Consider the following 25491-nt stretch of genomic DNA (forward strand, 5'->3'; position numbering starts at 1 on the left):
AATGCCACAGAATAACCATGGCAGAACAGTCTCTGCCTCTCATCTTCTGCCCCAGGCTGCTGGCTCAGCTGGGAGCCCACAGGGCACGTGGATGTGTGTGATGCTAAATCAGAAAGGTGAAAAATGCACTTACCTGAGAGATGAGGGGAATTTGACACATAAATCACCGTTAAACCCCTTGGTGCTGCTGCTCTCTCAGGACCTGCAGCCGGTCTGCAAGCTCTGGCAGGTGAGCCTCTCCGTCCCAGCTACATCAAGCTCTTGTTACCACTCAGAAATCCAGAGAGGGATCATGAGCACCCACAGTGACCAGGGCAGCCCGCACCAGGAACCCACATCCAAACTCACGCTGGGACTTTGAGATTTGGTCCAGCAATTCTTTATTGGACAAAAGCGTACGCAGGTACAGGGTGTCCCACCACACGCACACACACACGGCACAGCCGGGAGGCACCAGGAACCCCCTCGGGCGCTTGGTACGTCATGGCGCACACCCCTGCGGTGCCCAGGGCGGCTGCCGGGGACAGAGAGTCCCACTGCCACCTCGTGGGTAAGGGACGCATCGCCTCCGCTTTGCCACCAGGCACAGCGGGCAGCAAGCCCCCTCCCCGCAAAATCCCAGGTCCTGCTGGAGAACAGGACGCAGAGAAACCTCAAAGTACCCGGTTTGAAGGGAGGAGGGAAGCCCACACATACCAGAGCCAGAGGTATCACAAACGAATCTGATCTTTCCCTGCCTGTCTCCATCCCTGCTCCCCAGGCTGACTGGGAAAAGAAGGACTCGCTGCCAACAGCCCAGGACCTGCTGGTACTCTCCTGGTCTCACCAAGGAGAATTGCAGCACCCTTGAGGGTACAGGCTGTGAGGGATGGAGCCTCAGGAACTGAAATATCAGTCCCACGCAGAAGACTCATGGGTGAGGCAAACCTGTTAATTCCCTTCTGCTCCCAGTTAGCACCAGGTTGTTAAAAGAAAACTCCTGTTTTCAGTAGAATGGGCCACAGACAACGAAAACCATGCTTCACTGTGCAGTCAGAAAAAAGAAAGAAGCTACAAATGTCCCCCATAGAGGGAATAAAGCAGTGAGCAACCTCTCATGGCTTTGAGAAACCAGCCTACAGCAACTCCCCAAAGGAGGTCTGGAAACAGAGCACTATTGCTGGAACCGCTCTGGTCTAGGCCATTCCACCCCGTAGATCAGAGGTGGTTCTGCTCTCTGCCTCCCCCAGCCTGCGGGGCCCACAGCTCCAGTCTGCACTGGAGTAATAAGATCTTCAACATCTCCTGCCCCATAGCACCTCCCTCTCTGCATCTCTGACCCTGGTCAAAGAGCCACAGCACATGCTGGGGGGAGGAAAGGAGGGAGAACAGCCCTTTCGCAGAGCAGCGCAGTGTCCTTGCTGAGTCCTGGCCGACAGGAGTGGGGCACCGTGGGGTGACACACAGTGACAGGCTCGTTCCGGACTCTAATGACTCAAGCAGTGGCTGGGCAAATGGAGATCTGCCCTCCTGAGCTGCCAACGAGGCTGGAGCCAGCTCTGAGCTAGATCCAAAGAAGTGAAACAGTCTCAAAAGTCCATCTTCTGGAAAAGGTATCCTGGGGCCCCACAGCAGGGCCAGAGGGGATTCACACTGTTCCTTTGGTCCACAAACCTGCAGCCTCCATGGCAGGGAGCAGAGAAGCCTCATGACAGTCCGCACGACTCCAGGAAAGCAGCAGTGAGGAAGGAACATACCTTTGACAGCCCTCCCTTGGCCTCTGTGCAAACATCACTCCTGAGTTTACTCTTATTTCTTCTGCTTCCATATTTTGGACAAGCGGAACTTGGTCTTCTTCCTCTCTGTCTCCTGGCTCTCTCGAGATCCATCTGTGGGAGAGGGAGCAGATACAGAGCAAGTTGAGACCCACAGCCCCAGTGCCACCCAGTGCTGCTCCATAAGAGCAGAAAGGGCCCTTACCCAACCTCTGGATCATGTCTGCCAACATCTGGTCCTCCTCTTGCTCTCTGCAATGGAACAGCACGACATTAGAACACTTTGACATGTTTCATGACAAGGTGGTGGACACCGAAAACCATGCAAAGACTACTTCGATTTTCCCAGTCAGAAATGACCACGCTCCAAAGCACACCCTGAGAAGGGTACAGGAAAAACAAACAGACAAAACAAAAACAACCCCAAAACCAACAGAAAAACCCCACAAAACAGAGGAGTCCTGGACATTAGCAAATCCCATGTGGTTCTCTCAAAATCAAGGGCCTGTGTGGGGATTTCCAGAGCGTGGCAGTCCAGCACTGCGGCCGTCCCCCAGCTGGCCTATGAATCATCCAACTTCAACATGTTGTAAGACACCACCACAGCCCAGGAGATGAATCAAGGTTCAGACAGCAGTAGCCTGGGGAGCTGCAGAGGTGCTGATGGCAGTGAGGGACAAACATGCCGCCATCTCCTTGGGCCTGGGCAAGGCCAGAGCCCAAAGCCTGTGCATTCCTAGAATCCTAGAGTCAGTGCCCTGAAGTCAAGAAATGGAGGCTGCTCTCAGCAAGAGGGGGCACAAATCCAGCTACTTGACACAGCGGTCCTCCTTTGAACTTGGGAAGAATCCCCCTCCCGGCTGGAGCTGTTCTTTCACTTGCTGCAGCAGATGAACACATTCCTGGCTCCATGTTCCCAGAGTCCTCCTGCAGCTCCCACACTGCCTCCATCCTCCCCATCTCCAGCCTCTCCCCCTCTTTCTCTGCTTTCCACATTTTCACAACCCTTGTCCTCAGAGCAGCATTAGTGTGAGAGAGCACTGACCACAGCTGAAGTCCTGATCTTGGTTTCTAACGGCTGCCAAGGAAGCAACGGCAGCAGCATTTAGGACAAGATGGTTGGTGACAGGTCACCACCCACTTCTCGTGGAGCAGAAGTCTGGATTACAGCCATTCATCCACCCCTACAGCCTGGGCAGTGGAGGAGGTTCAACAGAAATCATTCCTGGTGTTGGCTCATCTCCCACCACCTGAGGCCCCTCACCTGAGCCTGTCCTCATCCAGGCACTCCACAATACTATTCCGATCGTTGACCGTGTTCAGGTACGACTCCAGCAGCTCCTTCTCTCGCTCCTTCTCCCTGCGTGTCTTCAGTTCCTCTGCACGAGACAAGGGAAGCTCACCTAAGGTGCGTATCTTACATCCCCTCAGAAAGCGCAGGTGGGCTGGATGTTAACTGGAGTCTGAACCTGACAGCTCGACACCGCAGCCGGGAGATGCCCCGAGCGAAGCTGCAGTCCTTGGCAGCATCACTCAGATCTGAGGGACACCCCAGGGCTGGTGCGCAGAGCTGGAGGCTCCACACAGCGAGGGACGTTACCTGGTTTGTTCATGAGGTGTCGCAGCTCTGTCTCAATGTTCCACTGCTGCTCCTCCAGCTTCTGCTGCTTCATCCTGGGAGGAACCACAGAAGTGACGAGTTACTGTCCCTCCATGCCCCAGGGCTGGACCCTTCTCATATTGTGCTAAAGCCTCATCTCTGCATTGCTGACCACCTGAGTATGGGTGAGTTGAGGGAAACCTTCCTCCACCATGTCTGTAAGGTTTCCCTCCACACAAACTCATCAAAGAACCTGGGTGCCCATCAGTGCTCCAAGGCCCCCCAGTTCATACCTCAGGATGCTGGCAGTTCTCCCAGAGATGTCCTCAAGCCCTCCCTCATCCCAGCAATTGGCACATCATTTCTTTTGGGCTGCCATGTTCCCTATCCTTCCCTGCTTACTGCTCACAGGTGGAGCGCACCAGCAGACAGGTGAATTTCTGGTTGTACTTACTTGTACATCAACTCCGACTCCTGTCTGAGCAGCAGCTGTTTCTCATGGATCAGTTTGAACCAATCCACCATGAGGGCATCCTCGGACTCATCTGCAAAGGAGACAAAGGGTGAGACTCCAGAAGCTGCATCAGTTCAGTCTCCCTGGCTTAAACACACAAGTACTTGAGGGAGAGCCTAGAATATCTTCTATGAGGCACAGGCAACCTCAAGCAAAAACAGCTCATCCTTGGTACTTTGGTGTACAAGGGAAAGGATGAAGACCACTCCAGATTCAAGGAAGCTGCTCACAGATACTCTGCCACAAGGCACCCAGCTCATCTTTCATGTGGCCAACCCAAATCAGCCATTCTGAATGAACTCATTAAGTCCTGCAAAACTGGAGCCGGCTATGACAGCCAGTCTGGCTTACGATCCAAAAGCCAGATTAATAGTGGCCTTCTACTCCCAAAATAGCTTGATCTTCAGCAAAACAAGCACAAGACCTTGCTCAAATAATAGGGTAGGAAATAGAGTGGGTTCAAAATTCCCAGGGCTTTACCCTGCTTTACCAGGTACCTTTGGCAACCTGGTATTGCACATGTAGCATGAGCTCCTAGAAATGGAGCCAAGAATGCCCGGGGTAGGAGATGAGCCTCCCACCTTCCCACCATCACAGAGCTGGCCCCCAGTCTCCTTTACCTCCCTCGCAGCCACGCAGCTGCTTCTCCAGATCCACTCCTTTCAATTCCAGCTCATCCAGCTGCTTCTCGATGTCACGCACCTTCTCCTGGATCTGCTCCTCGGGGAGGTAGTCTGGGTGTAGCTAGGAAAACAAATGTAGGATCAAATACAGGTCAGTGCCCTCAGACTGTCTACTGAGGTCACAGCCCTAACAGAGATAGGAAATGATATCAGGAGCCCAACTGTGGAGCCGTATCCTGGAAGGGCCAACTCAGCCAAGATGTAGAGCTGGCTGCTCACAACAGAGCAGCAGCCACTGCGGTGTTACGGTGCCACGAGACATTCGCTGGGAGGGGTAACATCTACCCACACTTGTCAATCCACAGACATTCTTCCTTTGTCGAGGAGGGATATGTCTACCAGAATTTGGTTTGGTTCTGTCTCGTTCCCACCTCTATTGCCCCCCTGCATGGGAGATAACCGGCAGTCTCTCTATCTTGTCTTTGCCCCAGAACATTTCACCCTTTCCCTGGGAATTCAAATAAACATTCCCAATAAGACAAACTGAGATATATCTGGGCAGGCACCCCAGCAGGATACCAAACAACCCCAGCCTGTTCTCCTTACACCTGATTCCCAGGCATACCTTGGTTGGTGACACCGCCTCAGGGATCTGGATGCTTTTCGCAACAGAGGGTTTAACTAGAAGGATGAAAAAACAAACAAAGAACACCACAACAGGCTTTAAATAACTTTGTGGTGTGGGACAGTGCCTACACTACTAGAGAGCACAACAGGTCCCTGCCACCCAACAGAGTGCACTAATGACACACATTGGCACACCTGGCAAAGGCAAGAGATGTGTCCTCAGGGAACATCAGCCTGGTTTCCCCCTGGTGGCTGGACACTCGGCCACGCTCGGTTGACAGGGTGCTGTTTTCATCCCCAGGGCACAGGCACTCACCTAACTCAGGTGTGACTCGGGAGCTTGCAACCGAGAATATTGACTTCTATGTTCATTATTGTGTTAAAACTCAAAGATATTTATTGTGGCAAAAGTCACCCCTTATAAAGCTTCCAAAGGATCGAACAGAAATACTGGGTTACTGTCACAGGAAACACCAAGATATACTTAAAAATGCCCCTCTAAGTGCTCTTGTACAAAGAAGTATCAGTAAATACTGATGAAACAAAGATGATCTAGGGGACCTTAGCACAGGCCTCGGGAAACTAAGGTTCAATTCCTTCCACAAAACACTTCCTAGGTGAGAAGTCCCTTAGGCCCCACTATACAACATTATTTAGGCCCTGGACACCTATTAAAATCAATCCTTAAGTAATGTGTGTTTGTTCCACTGCGCCTCAGCTTCCTCTGCCCAACTGTGCTGCAAGGATAACTACAGAAGAGTGTGAGGTATTCAGGTACCCAAGGGGCTGGGCTGGATAATTACCACAGAGAGAGAACAGAGGCGTACGTGGATGATGTGAGAGGAAGGAAAACTCTAGTATCAAAAGAGCACGGCTGTAAGAAATGCAGCAGCGGTGCAGGCTCACACACAAGGAGAAAGACAGGACAGACAGACCAGGGAGCCTCCCAAGAGTCTCTGGCAACCGGTGCTCCTCGAAGAGGAGCTCAAGGACAGATCTTCAGTTGCCCAGTCCTTGCCCTATTGCATTTTCTAGGAAGAGTGCAAAAGGAGAAGCTGGTGGATGTGGCAATCAGCTGTGTTGTCCCCGCACTGCTTGGACTCCACCAGGTTCCTCATCCCCCTGGATGCTGCCGGTTTGCTGCCCCATCACTACCAGCGACTCGCACTTCTCTTAGAAGCTCCTCCAAGAGGGACCTGGGCTGCCACGGGCAACAGCTCCTGCTCAGCCCTGCAGCTCCAGGCTCCTCCTGGCTGAGCTCTGCAGCATCTCCGACCAAGGCAGGAGGCTGCACCACGCATCAGGAGGGACCAAGGTCACTGGAGGGGAACAGCGAGTAAAACAACGCTCTCCTGACCAGCTCAGGGCCTGAGATCCCCAGATACCCTCAAGTTCTGTCTTGACAGACACAAGATGCGTTGGCTGCTTGCCTGCAAACTGGAAGTAGGACAGCTGGCGAGAAAACCCTGCAAGTCTCCTTTCTCACCAGAAAACACTACCTACGCCAAAGAAAACTAACAATCTACAGAAACGCTCACCATCCACAGCCCCACGCAGCACCCGGGATTAAGGGCAGGAGTGGCAGCTGACTGTTCACAGCGGCTCTCTGAGTGCGGTAAAGACCTGTACAGAGGAGCAGCAAGTCTGTCCTTAATCCTCAGGCTGCCAAGCAACAGCAGCAAGAGAAGAGCCGGTTCGGATGGCAGACCTGCACCAACGTGAAAAATGGGGGGAGACTGCTGGGAAAGTTTCCTGTAGTGGGCACTCCCCAACAGCAATCATTAAGCTTCAGAAAGACGGATATAAAACCAGTCTCCCTTATCTTAACAGCTTGCTTCCTGGGGAAGATGTAATGCTGAATCTTGTGGCTGAATCGGAGGAAAAAGGAGCTGGAAAGTTTTGGGAAAATGATGGCAGTGGAGGCACACTAAGCTTTTAAAATAGACAACACAAGTGGAGTTTGAATGCTTCATATCTGTCAGAGGTGCAGGGTAAGGACAATGCTAACAAATATGAAAGCACGAGGCCACCAAGCCATCGGGATCCATCCTGCTTGCTCTGAGACAAACATCAGAGCCAAGGCTGAGCCCTCCTGTGAGGACCTTCTAGTCCAAACGGGTAAGACAGAGCCAGATGAGGCAAGGAAAGGGGAGAACAAACAAGCCAAGAAAACAGGAAAGCAGCAAACATCAGGTTAGTTCTAGGAAATTTCATATCCATTGTGGTGGGCTATGCAGGAGCAAGGACAACTGGGCAAAGGAAGAGAGGTACATGGTAAAGCTGTGGTTGAACATACAGGAGTAGGAAACCAGACTAAGGGTTGGGACAAACTGGTCAGAACTGGTCAGGACATCCTTGGAAGTCCAAGAAGCAGCAGCCTTGGCTGCTCCTGCCAGCTGGAGTCCCTGGCTGACAGTTCTGTGCATTCCTTTCATTTCCCAAAGCCACTCGACTGCAGAGGAACAGACACATCAACTAGATCCCAGTTCCCCAAATTAGGAGAGGGTCCTCTTCATAGCTTTGAGTCTAAAGAATGACAGGGCAGTGACCCTGTCAAATGCTTATTTTAATTTCTTCCCTTCCCACTGAATTCCCTGGCCTGGCTGGTTCCTGCTTAGGCCAAGCAATTCTTGTTAGCCAAACAAGGATTAATGACACGGATTTTTTCCCCTGTGACACGAGCCCCAGAACACTCAGGGACACATCTCCCATACTGACCACCCAGGCTGTTCCCGGACAGTGCAGAGAGGGCCCTTTAGGCAGAAGAGACCTTACATGTGATAGTGCTTTTCTTCAACTGGTTGCCCTCTTCCTCCTTCTTGGCTGAGCCCCCAGGGTCTTCCCAGCCTTGCTGTGAATTCTGACAGCTCCTGATAAGATCTGAGCTGGGGATCAACTTCTTCTTCATGAATCCACCAGATGAGGCTGGATTAAGAAGCACAGACAGGTTTTAGGTAAGAAATTTCAACCCTTATCTCATAAAAATCCCTTTATTGCCCAGCATCATTGGAACTCACCACTAGCCACTTAAAATTCTAGTCCTAGTTCTCCTCTCTTGATGACAGCGAGGGACACAAGCCCAAAGCAAACAAGGAGAAACCACCAATTACAAGGCCAGAGTATGGAGGGTGGAGGAGAAGAACAAATGGTCAGGATCCAACACCAAGATTTCTCACCATTACACATTTATGCAAGAGAGAGTAAGCAAAATCTTGCTGGCTGTCTTGCAGAGGGCACCTGTGAAGACCGACTCCCTCTCCTTGGGGAAGGATGGGTCTCCAAATAAAGGCACCACAGGGTCAAAGCAGGTGCAGAGAGCAAAAATCCCTGAAAGTGAGGCACAATCTCCACCAACATGTTCCTCACATGTGCCTTGCAGCACTAAAACCTGTCCCCTGCCTGACTAGCAAAATGAAGGCAAAGCTTAATCCTTCATACCAGAATCCTGCTTTGCTGATGGGACAACTAACGGACTTGGCTTTGTCTCCTTGTGTGCTGGGCTCCCTGTTCCCACCTGGGAGTTATCAGTAGGTTTCTTAGAGCCACCTTGGTCTCTGCAAAGAAGAAAGACAAAGGTAGGAAACCATCCCTCTCGCAGAATGGTCCCAAGGAAGAGTTCTGAACATTCTGGGCTGGAACTCCATCTGGGATGGTCACACTTTTCTAATCAGAGTCCAGCAATTTGAAATATGCTTTCCCTCCCCAGAAATGAAGGTCTTTGCCTTTGCCATCAAATTGCTGAAAACAGAAGTATTAAAACACAGGAGCTCTTCCCTCCTGTGTGCACACAGACCTGCAGCAGCAAACACAGGTGCAAGCACAGACATCCCTGTTCACTTGTCATGGAGACCCACCAGCTCCAAGACACTCACTTGTTGGCCACAGGTTTCAACCGAGATCTCCACTCTGCTGGGCTCTCAGTCTTGTCTTCACCAACATTCATGCTTCCTAAAGAAAGGGACATAGCAAGATAATATCAGACCAAATAAAAAGAAACAAGCCAGATTTGAGTCTCAGGAGAATCTTAGGAGAAAATCCATGCACTGGGGCAGATACTACAATGCTGTTGCAGCAAACCAGGACCAGTTCAACAAGTTTAACATGGACAGAATCACATACAATAGGCAGGAAATAACCTTCATGGCATTTTGCCCCTTTCAGTTCCAATGTTTTCAAACCTATGCAGCTACAGAAACACAGCCACAGTGTAAATGAACAGGCGTGTTCAACAGCAATAGAACAGTAAGAACTCAGATCTCAAACCAAAGGATGGGACAGGAAGCGGGGAGAGACAGAAAAAGGACAAACTTGTAGCAAACTGCAGACAGACACTGCTCCTGGCCCAAAAATAGGCCATCCAGAGGTGGTTGAGACACTGGGTGTCCCCAGAACACCATCCCCACTGCTCAGTCACCATGGTGGAACTGACACGGAGGCTGAGTGAGCCCCAGCTGCAATCACAAAATCATCCTGAAGTTGTGGCAAGGTCTCCCACCTAGGAAAGTCTACCTAAGCCTCTGAAACCCACCACAATCCCAACATTTGACGACGGCTCGTACAACTTCAAATACCTGCAGATCATGGGAGAAGAAAAACTCCCTGTGCTAGAGGGAGCAAGTGCACAGGGACAAATGGAGGCGTGTTGAGCCCAGAACTCAGAAAACTCTTATATGGTGGTACAGACAGAAAGCACAGGAGCCACTGACATGTTCATACTGGTCCAAGAGAAAGGCGCACAGCTGTGTCCCGGCAGAGCTGCGTGTGGATCCGTCATCCTCACCTTTCACGCCTTTCGACTCTGGCTTGTGCACAGAGTCACCGGGTTTGCTGGCAGCCGGGCTCTTGGGCAGAGGGTCTGTCACCTTCTCCTGTTTTAGTGCTGTGTTCCCTGTTTTACTGGACGGCGCTTTTGGAGCTGGACTCTGCCACTGAGAACCGGTGGGAGGAAGCTTGTCACTGCAAAAAAAGAACAAAGTATTTTTGAAAGAACAGAACCTTTTACTGGCCTCTGTTCCAAAGATTTGGATGAGTCCCTCTACATGTCTCTAAATCTCAGCCAAAAAAGCAATCAGGAAAAAGGGAAGAAAGATGCAGGGACTTTTCCAAGTTATCCCAAGGATCATCCTGGGAGTAAAAAGGGAAAGAGATACAGTATTTACCTGCTGGACGTTGAGAGGCCAGTGGAACTGAGTCCTCCTGGCTTGTTCAGAGAGGTGTTTGATCCAGCCAGAGCCTGTATAATACGGTTACGTGCCTGGTCCTTCTCAGCAGTCGCTGAACTGACCTCAACAGTGGCCCTGGCAGAAGCAGTTTTACCAGGGCCATTAGAAGAAGGAGGAGGATCTTGGTTCTTAGTGTCAGAGGATTTATTGCTGGAGGATTCTAATGACCGAAAAAAATCTTCTCGGGCTTGCCGTGTTTTTGTTGCAGAGGTTGTCCGAAGAGGCCCTGATGAGGTACCTTCATGGTGACCCGTTTTATTTCCCAACGGGGCTCCTTTGCAGTCATCTGATTTATTTACCACTGAAGAGGACCATGGAGTATTTACACTTCTGAAGACAGAGCTTCCGGAAGATGAAACAGATGGCTTGGTTGAACTAGCAGGGCTCTCCTGGCTGGGTTTCTTCAACACCTGCTCTGGTTTCTTGGGTTCTGCCACTTTCTGGAACGCCCTGGCAGCAGTAGGGGCTGGGGTACTCTCAGGTTTGTTCCCAGCGCTGCGGAGACCAGAGATCTGGACATTGTCTGGTTGCTGGTGGCTGGTACAGATGAACGTACCGGGCTCAGGCCCAGCTTTGTAGCTTCCAGGAAGAAGCACATTCCAACACTGCCTGCACCTGTGGATACAGAAGTCTCAGAAAACATCGTCCAGAACCCTGGGAGTCCATTGACACACAGCTGAGAGTGCAGGCACAATTCCACCACCAGCACAGGGAAGGTGACGGTACCACACAGGCAGTGAGCAGACCCCGTGTGAACGTTCCTCAGGCACCAAAACTGGAGCTGCCGCCAGCACGGCCTGAAGTAGGAGAGGTGTGGATGAAAACACGCCTGTGCAGAGAGTTTCCCCTGGGCAGACCCAGGCTGCTGCCACTCTGACAAAAATGTCCTCCATCACCTCAAATCCCACCATCCCTCCAGTCCCGAGGGAACCGGGCTGCCCCTCTGCGACCCACAGACCCGTACACCCCCATATGATCTGTACCTGAAGCAGTTCCTGTGGTAGAGCTTCCCGTCAACCAAGTAGCGCTGCACCAGGTGCACGTGGTTCCCGCAGACCCCGCAGCTGCTGCTGGGGATATTCCCGGTCTCTGCCAGGACCCCTTTCTGTGGGGAGAAGCAGTGGGTGAGCAGGGGAGGTTTAGAGTGGATGTCAGGAAAATATTCTTCACAGAAAGGGCTGTCAGGTATTGGAACAGGCTGCCCAGGGCAGTGGTGGAGTCACCATCCCTGGTGGTGTTTAAAAGGCGTTTAGATGAGGTTCTTATGGACATGGTTTAATGCCAGAGTTAGGTTATGGTTGGACTCGATGATCCCGATGGTCTATTCCAACCGAAATGATTCTGTGATTCTATGTCCTATTCACCGCTGGATAAATTCCAGCTGACTGATGGATTTCCAATGACTCCCACCTGAATCTGTTCAGTAACCAGACCTCTGGATTAAATGCCCTGTACTAAGCAGAAAATTTAAAGACTAAGTCCCTACCATTAGGAGCCTTGAACTAGCATAACACTCACTCACTGAAGAGATTTAAGGTTTAAAGAACACCCGAAAACACATTTCTTACTGTGCTGGCTGGAGTGGTTTCTTTTGGCTTAGCTCTGGCCGGTGGGTGGGCAGGAGGCAGTTTTGGTGGCACCGGCTTAGGAGGTTCCGAAATAGTTTTCTTCCCAAGAGGCTGCTCCTGAGGTTCGGAGGAAGGACGTTTGATTCCAGCCATGCCTCCAACTAGAAGAAAGAAAGAAGATTTTAAGATAACATAAGGATAATCCACGGGCTTAGGAGTCATTTACAATACAAGCAGATCCAGAGAAGCCTGATGGATAACATGAAATGCATACAAGGAGACGCATACAGGCTTCCAACATGACCTGCCACAGAAGCCTGCAAACGCCCAATCCTCTTTGCTTTGCAGATCAAAGAAAAGCCTCTAAATTCACAAGAAGTGGAGAAAAGAGAATCCCCAACACGCTTCAGCCAAGCAAGGAATGATGCTGCGTGCCCTGGGAAGTGCAGGGAGACCGCCCTGTGAAATAAGGCTTCATGCACAGGTTTTACAGATGAGACCCCTCATCTCACAGGGATGTTATTTTTGTGCTACTTTCTATTCTGAATGTCTCTGTGCTCCTTGTGGGATATTTGAGCCACAGACTCGCCTTAAGAGAGACCAATTAAATGACCACCCATCTGAAAAGAGATTATACCCTTCTCAGTAAATACAGAGGGAGCGTGGGCAGGGTGCAGGGAGCAGAGAGGACCCTGTTCCCAGCAGTCTTCTCTCAGAAAAGCTGCCTATCCAAATAAACACCCAGGGCTCTTTACCACAGCAACCAGAGCACTGGTAACAGCCAACCCAGCAAACAGTTTGCACTCAGGCTGCCCCCTCACCTCCCCAACTTGTGCCACTCTCTGAATTCCCGAAGCCCAGCACAAAGATGGGTGGATTCAGCTCTGCTCTTCTGTAAACCCCTGACCTCAATAAAATACTGGCTGCTCGCCCTCTGTGGCCTTCTGCCTCCTGCTTATTTCGTGGTCCTGCTGGAGCCTGTTTGGAGGGCACGACTGTGATATCAGGAGTCTGCTCGGTGTCAGAGGGCACATTCCTGGCTGGGCTCATTTTCAGACCCGCACGTTCCCCCCAGCAACAGAAATGCAACCAGAGCGTTTTGTGGGACACCAGAGAGTATAAAAATGTGCTGTGCTTGATGACGTGGTGGGCAAGATGCTGAGGGGAGGGGGTAAAGGCCCCAAACCGACCCAGATTCCCACGGCTTGGCACACACGTGATGGAATTTGCTTGACTCCAATCAGAACGGTTTTAAAACAAGAAATTAAAAAATGAAGAGGGGGGAGGGAAGAGGTTGTGGAAGGAGAGAACAAACATGCTTAAATGTGTAAAGAGGTGGAGAATAAGGAAGAGTTTAAACATTGAAGGCAGTTATCTGAGAGTGAATTTTGCTTTCTTTCCAAGATGTAGGACATTTTCAATACATATCTGTCTTCTCCATCTAGATTCACCTTAACCAGTTAAGTCATTCATGTCCTACTTTCTAAAGTTTCCTCTGGAGGAACCTGTGAAATTGGTTTATCGTATTATTTCATTTTGTATGAGCTTAAAGCCAAATATAAACCAAGTCTACAATAATGCTCCTATGAGCCCAGATAAACTCTCCGGTATGTGAATATAATGCCTTGGCAACCCTGTAGCTTGTTTTATGTTTGAAAGAATTGCTATCACAATTATGCCAGTTATAGGGGGTGTTTTCTTCTTCTTCCTTATATGAGTACTGCTGTTCTGTACAAGCCCTACCATAGATGCCGCTACGTGGCACAGCCTCACAGACAAGCTCAGCCTTGTTAGACTCCGTGTTCTCAGCAGCCCTCCAGTGCAGGAAGGGCTGGAATGGGGATGGAGGTGCTTGAGAAAGGAAAGTTGAGGTGGGGACACAGAGGGGAACCTTCACTGCTCCTGTCTGGCTGAACCATAAGAAATTCTAGACTGCATATTACATTTTAAGGCACTAGTTTTAAACACAAGGCATGGCCCTGTGCCCTTCCAAAGCACTGGTGGTACTGTAGGTCAGTGTGTAAAGAGTTCAAATCCTCCATTGAAACAGTTTTGGTATCAAAAGGTCTCTGTGCAGTCTGTTTTGCTTTTCCAAGCTTAGGAAGGCAAAGGAAAGCACAAAATTAAGGCCAAATCCTTCTCACCCCTCGGGGAATATGGTACTTACTAGGAGACCGTCCATGGAAGTAGTTGTAATACTGAGAAACATAGGTGAGGATGCTCAGCCTGTCTGGTACCCTCAGAGCAACCATATCCTCTGCATCCAGCAAGGCTGGGATCCCCAGCTCCTGCTCTGCCACTCGGAATGCCTAGAGAAGGGGGGAAAAAAACAGAGAGCGTCTTAGAGCTGCTCCTCATCAGAAGCAAGAAACTCCGCTGCAAACAGCCCCACTTGAATGGTAACTCTACAGGGGAACAGCTGCACCAGTTTAACTCCTACATCCTACGGCCGTTACAGGAACCGACGGAGTCATGGCTTCCAGCCACCGCGTTGAGAAACTCAGGCAGGGAGCCAAAAATCTGGCCTGGCAAGCTGGCCATAGCTCAGCGCACAGGAACTCACCTGGGCTTCCCCTGCTCTGCCTCGATCTGCCCGTGCACAGCTGCGGAGAGCCGGGCCTGGCAGGAGGGGATGTGTCGGTGTGGGCTGGCAGCCGCCTTTCCAGGCTTCCAGCCGCCTTTCCAGGCTTCCAGCCGCCTTTCCAGGCTTCCAGCCCAACCTGGAGCGCTCCCCAGCTAACGGTGCGCCGGTAGGTGCTTGCGGGCAGCTTTTCATCTCTGAGCGCTGTGCAAATGTTAATGCATCCTGCCTGCTAAAAACCGGGCAAAGCTGGGGCTGCAGGAGGGAGCAGCTCTCCCAGACTAGACGGGGGAAGAGAGGAGTAATGCAGAAGAACTCCCGATACCTAGCGCCCCTTCCAGCTTAACCATTTCCATGCTGCCTAACACGTATTTGGGGCAAACAGTCTCTTCTGCAGTCCGCTCTGCTTTGAAACTGCAGTATAAAAGACGAGTAAAGGAGGGAAAAGTCGCCTTCTTTCGCCCCTGAACAACAGCCTTTCTAGAGGACAAAAAATTGCAACATCCATAAACTGATTTTGCCCTTGCTCAACTCAGTGTAGGGCTTTTACTAGGGACGTTCTCCAGCCCTATTCCTTCCTGGCTTATGGGAAAAATCCTTTCCCTCCCACTTTGGAGCATCCCCTTTGAAATGCCAACACAGCAAGGGAAAACAGCACTTACAGGAGCAGTGGCACAGGGAAAACTACTGCCAAACCCCACAGTGAAAGGGTTAAAGAAAGACTTGAACATATTAAAACCCTCCACATCTGACCTCTGGCACAGACACGCAACAGTGTTGGTGTACAAGCCAACTATTCCTACTTAGAAGAAACAAACAGCCATTATTTTTTAGCAGGATAATTACCATTTTTTTCCATTGGGTATCCCAGTAAAAATGTAGCTGAGCTGACATTAAGCGCGCCTTCAGCCAGTTACCTCCGGCTGCGTCATTCTGGTTGCCAGGCCAGCCTGGCGCTCGCACGTCTTATAACCTGGTACTTAATATATTCTTTGGAGTGTCTCCCCATCGCACTGGCTGCACAACTGGTCTGACCAGCGGGGTTTTGTTGCTGGACATTCCAGTGTGCGGTGTAGCGGGAACACAGGCCATGGCACCTCTGGGCAGAGGGTGACACAGCTGAGACTGGTGTGACAGGCACAGAACAAGCGCGAGGGGCTGCCTGGACCACTGAGAGGAGGATGTTCTATGCACACACCTGGTTCGGCCAGAACCAGGTGAGCAACGCAGAGAAGCAGCGTTAGGATGTAGCGTTCCCTGTGCCTCCAGCATCCTCGTGCTCCTGGGATCAGCTCTTGCCCAGAGATCCCACCAGATCACCACTGAACACAGCCCTGTTGCCCTTCTCCTCTACCTGCCCGTCCAGGCTGGCCTTTAAAGAGGCAGCTTATTATTTCCGCATAACATCTTTCATCAGTGCAGCTCCAAGTGCTTTACGAAGGAGCTAAGCGTCACTGCTCCCGTTCTGCATAGAGGAGGCAAAGCGATGCGCTCCAGGCCATGTGAGCCGGCCAGGCACAGCTCTCTTCTGACACAAGCCACACTGTACCTGCCAGCCAGAGGAAGAGGAGCAGGAGCTGGGATGGAGAGCAGGGAGAGGGGGGTCACCCTCACAGCACAGCCAGAGCAGCAGGACACCAGCAGCCAAAGGGCAACACAGACAAGTTGTCCTACAGCAGGTGGAATAAGGATGAGAATGCAAAACAAAGGACATAAAAGAAGCCAAGAAATGGAGGGAACAGAGCGGGGGAAACACGGGTTGTGACAAAGGAGGGGAGCAACTCTTTTTATGAGATGCACAAAGAAGCTTTTCATTAATGAAAGCAGCGGAGGCGGCTCGTACAGCTCATTTCCCAGAGACAAGCAAAGCTGCCAGCAGAGCAGAGACCGTCAGCCCAGCCGAAGGAGGAGCAACACTCGCGGCTTCACAGCGCTCCTGCCACAACGACCGTCCATAGCAAAAAGGCCGTGATGCCTCCAAATACCAAACCTCAAGGGCAAAAATGCCTGGTGTGAGTCTCATCCAGAGGAGAGGAACACGCAGGGCTGAACCCCAGAGGTTGTGAATAACAACTGCTCACATGCTGCAGCCCCAGCCTGGGGAGTGGGGCTCTGTCACAGGCACTGTAAGCACGGCTGGGGCCGAAGGGGAGCGGAAGCTAAGGAGCGTGGGGGTGAGTTCAGGTCAGGACCACCTCAGACGGGTCGCTGTGTCAGAGGATGTCACTCCTCCAGTCCAGAGAAGAGTAAGTTGCTGCAGTTCATTCACATCCCCAGCTCCTGCCAAGCAGCCACGAAGCTGCGTGGAGTGATGCCAAGGGTAAAAAAGCATTTTAATCCACTGCCTCTCTCTTTGCGAGGGAGAGATAGAGGAAAATATCCTTCCTTGGAGCACTAAGCCATGACTTGAATTCAGTGCAAGAGGGGGCTGGCCTGCCCAACCTCTCCTTTCGTCATGGAGAGAACAAGAGAAACTCAAATCCCACCCTGATGTAAAGTGTCCAGGCAGGATGAGGTTTTAGGACATCTCCACCTCTCAGCAGCCTTCATTTGCTGCACAGGGAACGAGCAGAAGTGCGGGGAGACCAACTGCGCTTCCCCCCTCACATCAGCTACCTCCCAGCTCTTGCCTCGTCTCTCAGGAGCATCACATACTCAACATGTCCACGTCTTGACCTCCAGCTTCTCTGTCCAAGTTCCTGCTGCCACAGGACACAGCTGCTCGGAGGCATCGCTGTACAGCCAGCGAAGAAGCGCGAGCAGTCTGAGGGTGTTTCCAGGAGCCAGCGAGCCTGGACATGGCCGTTCAAATCAGAAGGTTGGACACATGCAGAATAAGACAAAGGATTTGAAAATGGTATGCTCAGCACGCTGCATCTGCAGGGCTTCTGTCGCTAAACCACATAAGCAAGGTGCCAGGTCATAGAGTAGACCAAAAATAAAACATTAAAAGTCACTTACCAACTTGTTGTTCTCATACACATTTTCTTTACTGAGGGAGTCAAAGTTTCTGAAATATAGAAAGAAGAGAAAAATCTCGGGTTGGTGATGTAGAGCAAGCTGCTTCACTTGCAGCCTCTCAAACCCCTCTGAGCCTCACAGGCTGAGGGGACCCAGCGCCACCTCCAACCCTGCCTGCTCGGGGATGCTCGTGGGGAGCAGCGTTGCAGATCCTGTTGGAGACAGTCACAGACCTGCTGTCCCTCCCAGGACAGAGACGCGCAGGTGACCGGCACAGCCATCTGCCCACAGGCAGCACAACACATTTTTGGCACATCTACCCATGCAGGGCTGACTCCCCGCACCACCCACGGATGGGACGTGCTGATGCTAAAACATCCCTTGCAGATTGAGGGGTTTTGCTGAGACAGGCAAAAGCAAACTCTAACTCATGGGGTGAGTTTTTTTCCTCCAAAAATTTTTGCTCCTGTCCCACCTCAAATAGATACACGGATGCCTGCCAGCCAGATTTGCAACACCCTCTCCCTGGAATTACTTTTCAAACAGTCACATCCATTCTCTTCTCCTGTCTTCAAGTTTTCCCAACACCGAGAGACCTCAGCTCCAAGGAGATGTGGATTCCTCAGACGCCACATGCATCACACGCTTCACCAACACACCCGTATCCTCTGATCTCAGAAACTACCGGTTCCACCAGCACACAAGTTCTGGTTTCAGCTCCTCTTTTCTCCTCTGGCGGAGCTCCACAAAACCAGCACTAGGAATCTGCCTGGGAAATACCTCTGCCCACAACACAGTCCTGCAGCTGATAACACCTCAGTTGCCTGTAGAAATCTCATCCTTCTTTCCCTAGGGCTGTCACCTTTGATTTGAAATCATAACTGAAAAGGAAGAGACAATTACTATTTGCAGTTACAAGCCAAAGTCAACAATCCTTCTTCCTTTCTGCTGCCCCTGGACATCACCTTCCTTTTCTGCTCTCCCCAGATTTGCTCTTCATCTCTCTGGTCCAACCCAGATGCCACCTCTCTCTGCACCGCGCTGGGAACTCAGAAACTGGAGAACAAGCAGGAAAAGCACAAGAAGAGGGAGTTTGTGCTATTGGAAGCAGAGCCAGAGCGCAGTGTGCTTTCTCTCCCCTAGCGGAGCAGAAACAGCCACCACCAGCTTCATTTAAAACTGACTGTTGCTTGCTAAACTGGGAATACAAACCCAAGTGCTGGTTGGCAGCCGTGTTCTCTAACACCGCTGCCTTCTGCCCGGGCAAGCGGGCAGGGTCAGTTCTGATAATCCAGTCTCACTTTACAATCCTTGTACCTGCTGGCACACAGCTAAGCGAAAAGGCTGATATTAGAGAGGAAATTCTTACCGATAAACAAAAAAGGCTACAGCACCAACTTGGCGTTTTCGTATGTACCTTTCTAGAGGCCGCAGACCTGCTCTTTGTTAGCCGGCCCCTCACCTCTGAAAGGAGCCGGGATAACCGCGCGAAAGCCAGGGCAACGCTGGCTCGCAGTGACCTATTCATGAGACACACACACGATCTGTATCGCAGCGGGGGAACTTTTTCCATGACTTGTAACAGCACGGAGCAAGCCAGGTCCTTTATCTGCTCAGCACAGAAAGTGGAGCATTACGTTATAAATAAGAGAGGTGCTTTCAAATAGGTTTGTCCATCGTGCCACAGCCTGCACCTCCTCCCTGCTTCCCACATCTGGCATTGCTGTGTGGGATATGGAGAGAACGAAGAGGAAGCAAGAGATAAGACCCAAAGGTCAAACTCCCCCAAGAAGCACATAAAGTCAAGGCACATCCCACCTCTAAATCACGTACTTTTGCCTGTGCAAAATCAAAGGGACTTGCAGAGGTTTTCCTCCAAGCAGTGCTCCTGCCCAGGAAGATTTCAGGGAGATTTCCCTTCCCTGAGACAATGGATTAAAAAGAGCAACAAAAATAATCACAAGCCAAAAAAGTTTCAGTGAAACAATAGCTACAATTATCCTGTTTTGTGTTAGGCAAGAAAATCAGCTTTTTTAAGAGTGAGCTGAAGGAGGTGATTGCAGCTCTCCGCGTCCCTCCCGGTTCTGCTCCCAATAAAGTCTCTGTAGAAGGGACATCCTGAGCAGAGTAAAACACCTGCAAGAGCAAAGGGGAGCACCAGCTTCCTCGGTCGCTCTGACACGTAAAACATAACGTACTGGAGTTACCTGTTTATTGTCAGCAAGTACCTTTTGCTCCCACGCTGAACGCTGTTTGCTATGGCGGTGTGTGAGCAGCTTCGCGCTGCGAGGCACGTAACAGAGATGTAAAAATCCGAATCTCTGACGGTGAATGTCTGAAATCCCCTTCTATTCCCTGATGGGGAGCGCAAACACCCAGGTTACGTGGTCATTTTGAGAGCCTCCTGCCCTCGCAGCATCTCTCCTTCCCTGGTTAGTCAGGTGAACTGCTTACGTATAATATTTCTTTTGGAAATTTATCTTGCTGGTGCATCTCCTACCTCAGAATATCAAAGCTCTCTGCGCCAGTGTAATCCTAAGAAAGCAAAGCTAATACAAATGAAGAAGTAGGAGTTCTCCACTGAGAAAACACAGGAAACTGAATTAATTGGAAGAGGTGAGAAATATAAATCTGACCCAAGAGAGGGCCTCCAGTGCTAGAAACAAATCAGAGCGGAGTTCACTAGCGCAGGAAGAGAAGTTTTTAGCCCCCCAAAAAACCCTTCTCTTAGCAAAAAGTGGCCAAGCATTTCTCACACCCTCAAATCCCCCTGAGCACCCACTGGTCCGGCCGCACAGACCCAGCGCCCCGGTCCTTTGCTTCCCTAGGAGGAATCTCTGCTGCTGCAAACTTGACCTTGGAGCAGACAGAGCAAAAACAAACCCCGTGCCGTGATGGCACCAAAAAAACCTTCTGCTTCTTGGTACTTTCATACTATTTTCTCTCGAGACAATAAGGTACGTGCAGTCAAGAGGATCACTGAAAAAGAGTGAAGTGCCCTTTGCCAGCTCACAGTCTGCGAATGGAGGGTTCAGATGCGGTGTGGTCTGCTGGGAACAGGACCCTGCGGCTGTGCTCTTTTTGGAGCTGCCAGCAACATGGGGAGAAGGGACAGGGCTGGGAATCCCAGGTGGATGACGTACCCCACGTGCTCCTCCTCCTCTCAGCAATGCCTGCTCCACACTGCTCTGGTCTCGCTGCTGGGGGTGACCCACAACAGACAAGACTCCCTAACCCCCAAAACACCTTCACCTACCCCTGTCACACAAACCACAACACCCTGGAAGCCGAGGAGGCAGCAGCTCTGCTTCACCCTGACATTTTGCTAAGGGGATGGAGGCTGCGGGCGACTCGTCCTCAGCACAGCCAGGGCCCACGCTGTGTGTATCGACAACCATGAGGCTCATCCTGCCCCTCTGAGCTGACAGTGGCCCAGGAGATGCTGCTGCAGGAGTGGACGCTCGCTGCTGCTCAGATGTCAGGGGGGATTTCACAACCAGTCAATTCCCAGAACGCTGAGCTGAACACCAGCTGGGAAAGAGCAAGATCCCGGACGAAGAGAAGGAGCTTAATCAAAACCTTCCCTTGACATCTGGTGTTAATCTCCGAGCGAATGTGCACGGCTCCCCTGCTGCTTCTAACTCACTGATCGGTCCAAGGCCACTAAAACAGTGGCCGGAGCTTGCGCAACCATCGCCACCTCACCCTCCCACCACGCTGCCGTGAGGTTTCATGTCCCTCGGATGAGGAGCCTCAAGGCTCTGCAGTCAGCCCAGAAAATGGGCTGGGACCTGCACGACCCAGCGTGCGTGCCTGGCTGGCGCTGGCCATGAAGAACGCTGCAGCTGGGACAAAAGAGAACTGAATTTCCATGGTAATTCAGCATGTGTCTCCGCTCTGCCAGAGCATCCTTGGGTGAGTGGGAAGTTGAGTGGGAAATGCATTTCTAATTTTACACAGCCTGCCCTGTTCACCAATAACATATGCAGCCAAGTTTGAGAGAAGTTATCATTTTTTCCATGTTTTCCAGCAAGAAAACAGGAAGGGGGGAGAGACCCCCACCAGCCTGTCCTCTGAACCACATACCCCACAAGAGGAGCCCAGGGTCATGATCATGTTTTGCAATTGCTTTAAGTTTTCCTGGGAATTTCTCAGGCTCCTACAAGGAGAAATCCCCTGCTCTCCTCAGCCCAAGAATGCCGTTTGTGTAAACCAAGACGGAAAACATACTGTTGCAAAACTCTGATGCCGTGACTGAATCATCTTCTGCAAGTGATTTACGCAGCAGAGCTGCTGCAAACACACCGAGCGCTCCAAACACCAATTATCCTTTTCTAGGGCTATTTTCAGTGGGATGCTTTTAATCTTCAACTAGGATCTTTCCTGGAAGCAAGGGGAGGAGCCCAGGACAAACCACTTCTAGCCCCCGGGAAAAAGGAGTCACAGCCACATGTGCACCAAGATGCACTTCTCTGCACTGTCAACACTCAAGAGAAGCTTTTACAGATTCATGGAAAATTTGCACCAGTATTCAGCATCAGGATCCAACATATGTGTTCCAGCAGCCCTGGCCACCAGCCACTTGAGAGCATAATCTCCTTCCAGCAGGACTTTGCCCAGCCAAGAATACACCTGGTGTTTCCTGCATTACACCAGTGACACCGATGAGGGAGGTGACTGATAAAAACTTCCCTGACTTTAACCTTCAGGCAGTCTTTGCTGAGCTGGTCCAAGTCACAAAGAGCTTCTGTGAGGTCCTGAATTAAGTCAGGAATTAAGTCCATCATAAAAGAAAACGAATGGGAACAGAGAGGTGCCACAAGGAACATCTTCACTTTTCAACACAGGGGAATTTATTTTAGATATGCTTATCCACAGCTCCTAACGCACAATTCAAGGATTCTAAACAACCCACTAAACTGGTCAACAGAATTATTCCAGCTCTCAAGTCGCCGTGCACACCCACGCTCCGGACGGGCCAGCTGCGGAGTTGGCCAGGAAGCCACCGCAGTCCCTCTACCAGCACCTCCTGGTCACGTCAGCCCTTCTGCCTCGGTACTTTCTATCTTTGGGACTGTGAATCAAAGGAAGGAAAGGAAATATCTGGAGTCATGTGCACATGACAGCATGTCAGGAAGCCATACAGAGAAACACCATGGTGACTGCCCAAGCACTGGGGACTACGGAGAACTGTGCGCCTGAAGCTCCTGCACGGACCTCCCGCTGCCCTGCTCCTGCCTTTTCCACATTCAAGACAACAGAGGGACAGAGAGCAAGAGGAGATCTTCTCCTCGGGCTTCCAGCAGAAGCAAGACACCCGTAAGAGGGATCTCCACACACAAACTCAAGCATCAGGCTCTCTTGGGAACATGAGAAAAGAGGCAGAATTCAAGGAAAAGGAGAAAAAATACAGTGGAGAAACCTGGTCCTCTACCAGCTGGACTGATCTGACTGGGAAAGTCCTACTGCCTGAATCAATACCAGGCAATCTTTGCACTGGTTCCTTGCCATGACCTCCCACCTCAACCCCCCGACATCCAAGTCCAAAGAGCCCAGAAGTAAAAGAGAAACCAACCAACAAACCAAAAAGAACTAGGAAGCAGGATCTATGTCTCCCTTCAGCAATTCACCTTCCGAGACGTTAACATTTGAGCATGGAGGGGTCAAAACCCAGAGGGCACCAGCAATGGCACAAGCAAGGGGTGAAAAGCACTTTGCCTCCCACAGCCAGAGCTCTAGATGGAAGAAATGAGCCATGTGCAGGAATCCAGCGACTGCCAGGCCCTGCCCTTCTATTGTATTGTGTTTAAATAGCCCTCGCCTCCCAAGCCATGAGCGGCTGAGCTGCCGTCGGGCTGAGCGAGGGAAGCCCAGCCTAAGCAAACACGAGCAGCAAAGAAGGAAACGCTTCCCTAAAATTCAGTGCCTGAACTTGTTTTGCAATGGAAAGGATGCATTTAAAACATTCGTAATTCAGCCACGGAGAGGAAAAAAGGGGGAAAAATGTCGAAATACAGGGGGAACAAAAAGCGCGTCGGCAGTGAGAGCGGAGCTCTTCACCTGGAGATGTCCAGCGTGGTGCCAGCTGAGCTCCCACCGCAGCATCTCCCGAGGAGCAGCTGGGATTTCTGGTGGGGCTGTGTCCCCGGGAAAGGGGAGAGCCCAGCGAGGGCCCCCGGCCGCCGGCGGAGGGTCCCGGCCCGGCCGAGCCGGCCGCCCCCGCCGGGGCTTCGACGCCGGGCGCGGGTACTCACATGAGGTCGGGCCGGTGGCGGTGCAGGATGGCGCAGAAGGCGAGGCCGTCGCGGAAAGAGGTGGTCATGTTGGTGATGCTGACATCGCGGTAGCCCTCGCACTGCTGCTTGCACCACAGCTGCAGGTTCTGGATGGCCGCCATGGGCTCGACGGGCCGGGGGACGCGGCGGGAGGCCCCGCGGGAGGCCCCGGGGCGGCGCGGCGGGAGCCCCTCGCTGCGCCGCACGGAGCCGAGCCCGGCCGGAGGCAGCCGGCGTGTGGCGGGGAGGAGGCGGGGAAAGGGGCGGGCGAGGGGCGGGCGGCGGCCCCTCAGGGCCGAGCTGCGCGGGGGCGGGAGGCGGGAGCGGCGGCTCCCCCGGCGTGACCCTGTCGCGATATGGGACCCCGCACGTTGTGCTTATGCCCAGGGGACACGGGAAACTTCCTCCACGCCCTTGCGCAAATCGGGCTGCCTTCGTGGAGGTGTGAGGAGGAGGAGGGAGGAAAGGCTGAGGGAGCTGGGGCTCTTCACCTTGGAGGAGACTGAGGGGGATCAATATGGAAAGGGGCAGTGTCAGGAGGATGGAGCCAGGCTCTTCTGGTGACAACCAGTGACAGGACAAGGGGCAGTGGGTGCAAACTGGAACACAGGAGGCTCCATTTAGATTTTAGAAGAAACTTGTTCGGGGTGAGGGTGTCAGAGCCTGGCCCAGGCTGCCCAGGGGGGTTGTGGAGTCTCCTTCTGTGCAGACATTCCAACCCGCCTGGACACCTTCCTGTGTAACCTCAGCTGGGTGTTCCTGCTCCATGGGGGGATTGCACTGGATGAGCTTTCCAGGTCCTGACACTCTGGGATTCTGTGAGGGAGGTGAAGCGCAGCTGCCTGGAGGCTTCATCCTGGCTGGGGACATGGAGCAGCCGGGTCTGCTGCCATGGGGCACGAGCACCCTCACCCATCGCCCGTGGCCACCTCTGCTCCCTGTCCCCACAGAGGGGGCCGGGTGGCCAAGGGCAGCTCCACCATGGCAGGTTCATACAACCGCGTCACATAAAACAACTCACCAGATCTCGTGCGGCTGACAAAGCTGCCGAAGAGCCGCGGTAACACTTGAAGAGCTGCCTATAAATTAGGGAAAAATAATTAATAATACATATAACATAATATATTAATGGCATTTCTATGACATGATATGGATAATATACATTAATATATAAATACCTCACAAATAATTCAGTGTGCTCCCATTTCATCAACAATCACTGGCCAATGTATTTACTTTATGGTAAGGATTATACATTTCATTATAAATGGCTTGCTGGGCATGTCAGCAACTTTTACATCTCCATTCACTTTATTATTAATGGTTTCCTGAACAGTAACGGCATAATAATGCACACAATGCAGCATGAATATTTTATGTGGCATCTATAGTCTCCCATTTATCATTTATAACAGGCTACAAAAACATTATAAAACATTTATTACAAATTTATAGATCACTTTACACTAAAACAAAGTTGTGTTATAAATACATTATTAATCCTTTATGCCATTTATAGGAATCCCTTGTAATAAGGCCTTAGCGTATGTTGCTGCACAACCATAACAAGAACGGCGTGGCAAGGAGGAAATACGGCACGGTGAGCCTGCTCCCGAGCACTGGGTGTGTTCTGTGAAGGAAAACATGCACATCTGCCCTCAAAATTAATCAGACTGCCAAGGGACCGATCAAAAGAAATGCTGGATTAACTCAAAGTTGTGTTGTTTGGGGTTTTTTTCCCTTCCTTCAAAAAACATGCTGCCTTT

The 25491-nt window shown here is 51.4% G+C and overlaps 1 protein-coding gene across 1 annotated transcript; it reads right to left on the reverse strand.

The window, feature by feature from the left end:
• Positions 1-371: 371 nt before the first annotated feature.
• Positions 372-23947, reverse strand: MICALL2 (MICAL like 2). Its single transcript, XM_082064361.1, has 17 exons — positions 23705-23947; positions 17451-17499; positions 14076-14217; positions 11909-12069; positions 11324-11445; positions 10278-10955; positions 9899-10074; positions 8991-9066; positions 8557-8672; positions 7894-8043; positions 5117-5172; positions 4489-4612; positions 3809-3899; positions 3355-3428; positions 3019-3133; positions 1960-2006; positions 372-1868 (listed from the first exon to the last, which is right to left on the reverse strand). The coding sequence occupies exons 1-17, from the start codon at positions 23845-23847 to the stop codon at positions 1789-1791; spliced, it is 2400 nt and encodes a 799-aa protein (XP_081920487.1). The 5' UTR covers positions 23848-23947; the 3' UTR covers positions 372-1788.
• Positions 23948-25491: the final 1544 nt, after the last annotated feature.

The sequence above is a fragment of the Streptopelia decaocto genome, assembly GCF_964273445.1.
Source record: "Streptopelia decaocto genome assembly, chromosome: 13".
Lineage (NCBI taxonomy): Eukaryota > Metazoa > Chordata > Aves > Columbiformes > Columbidae > Streptopelia > Streptopelia decaocto.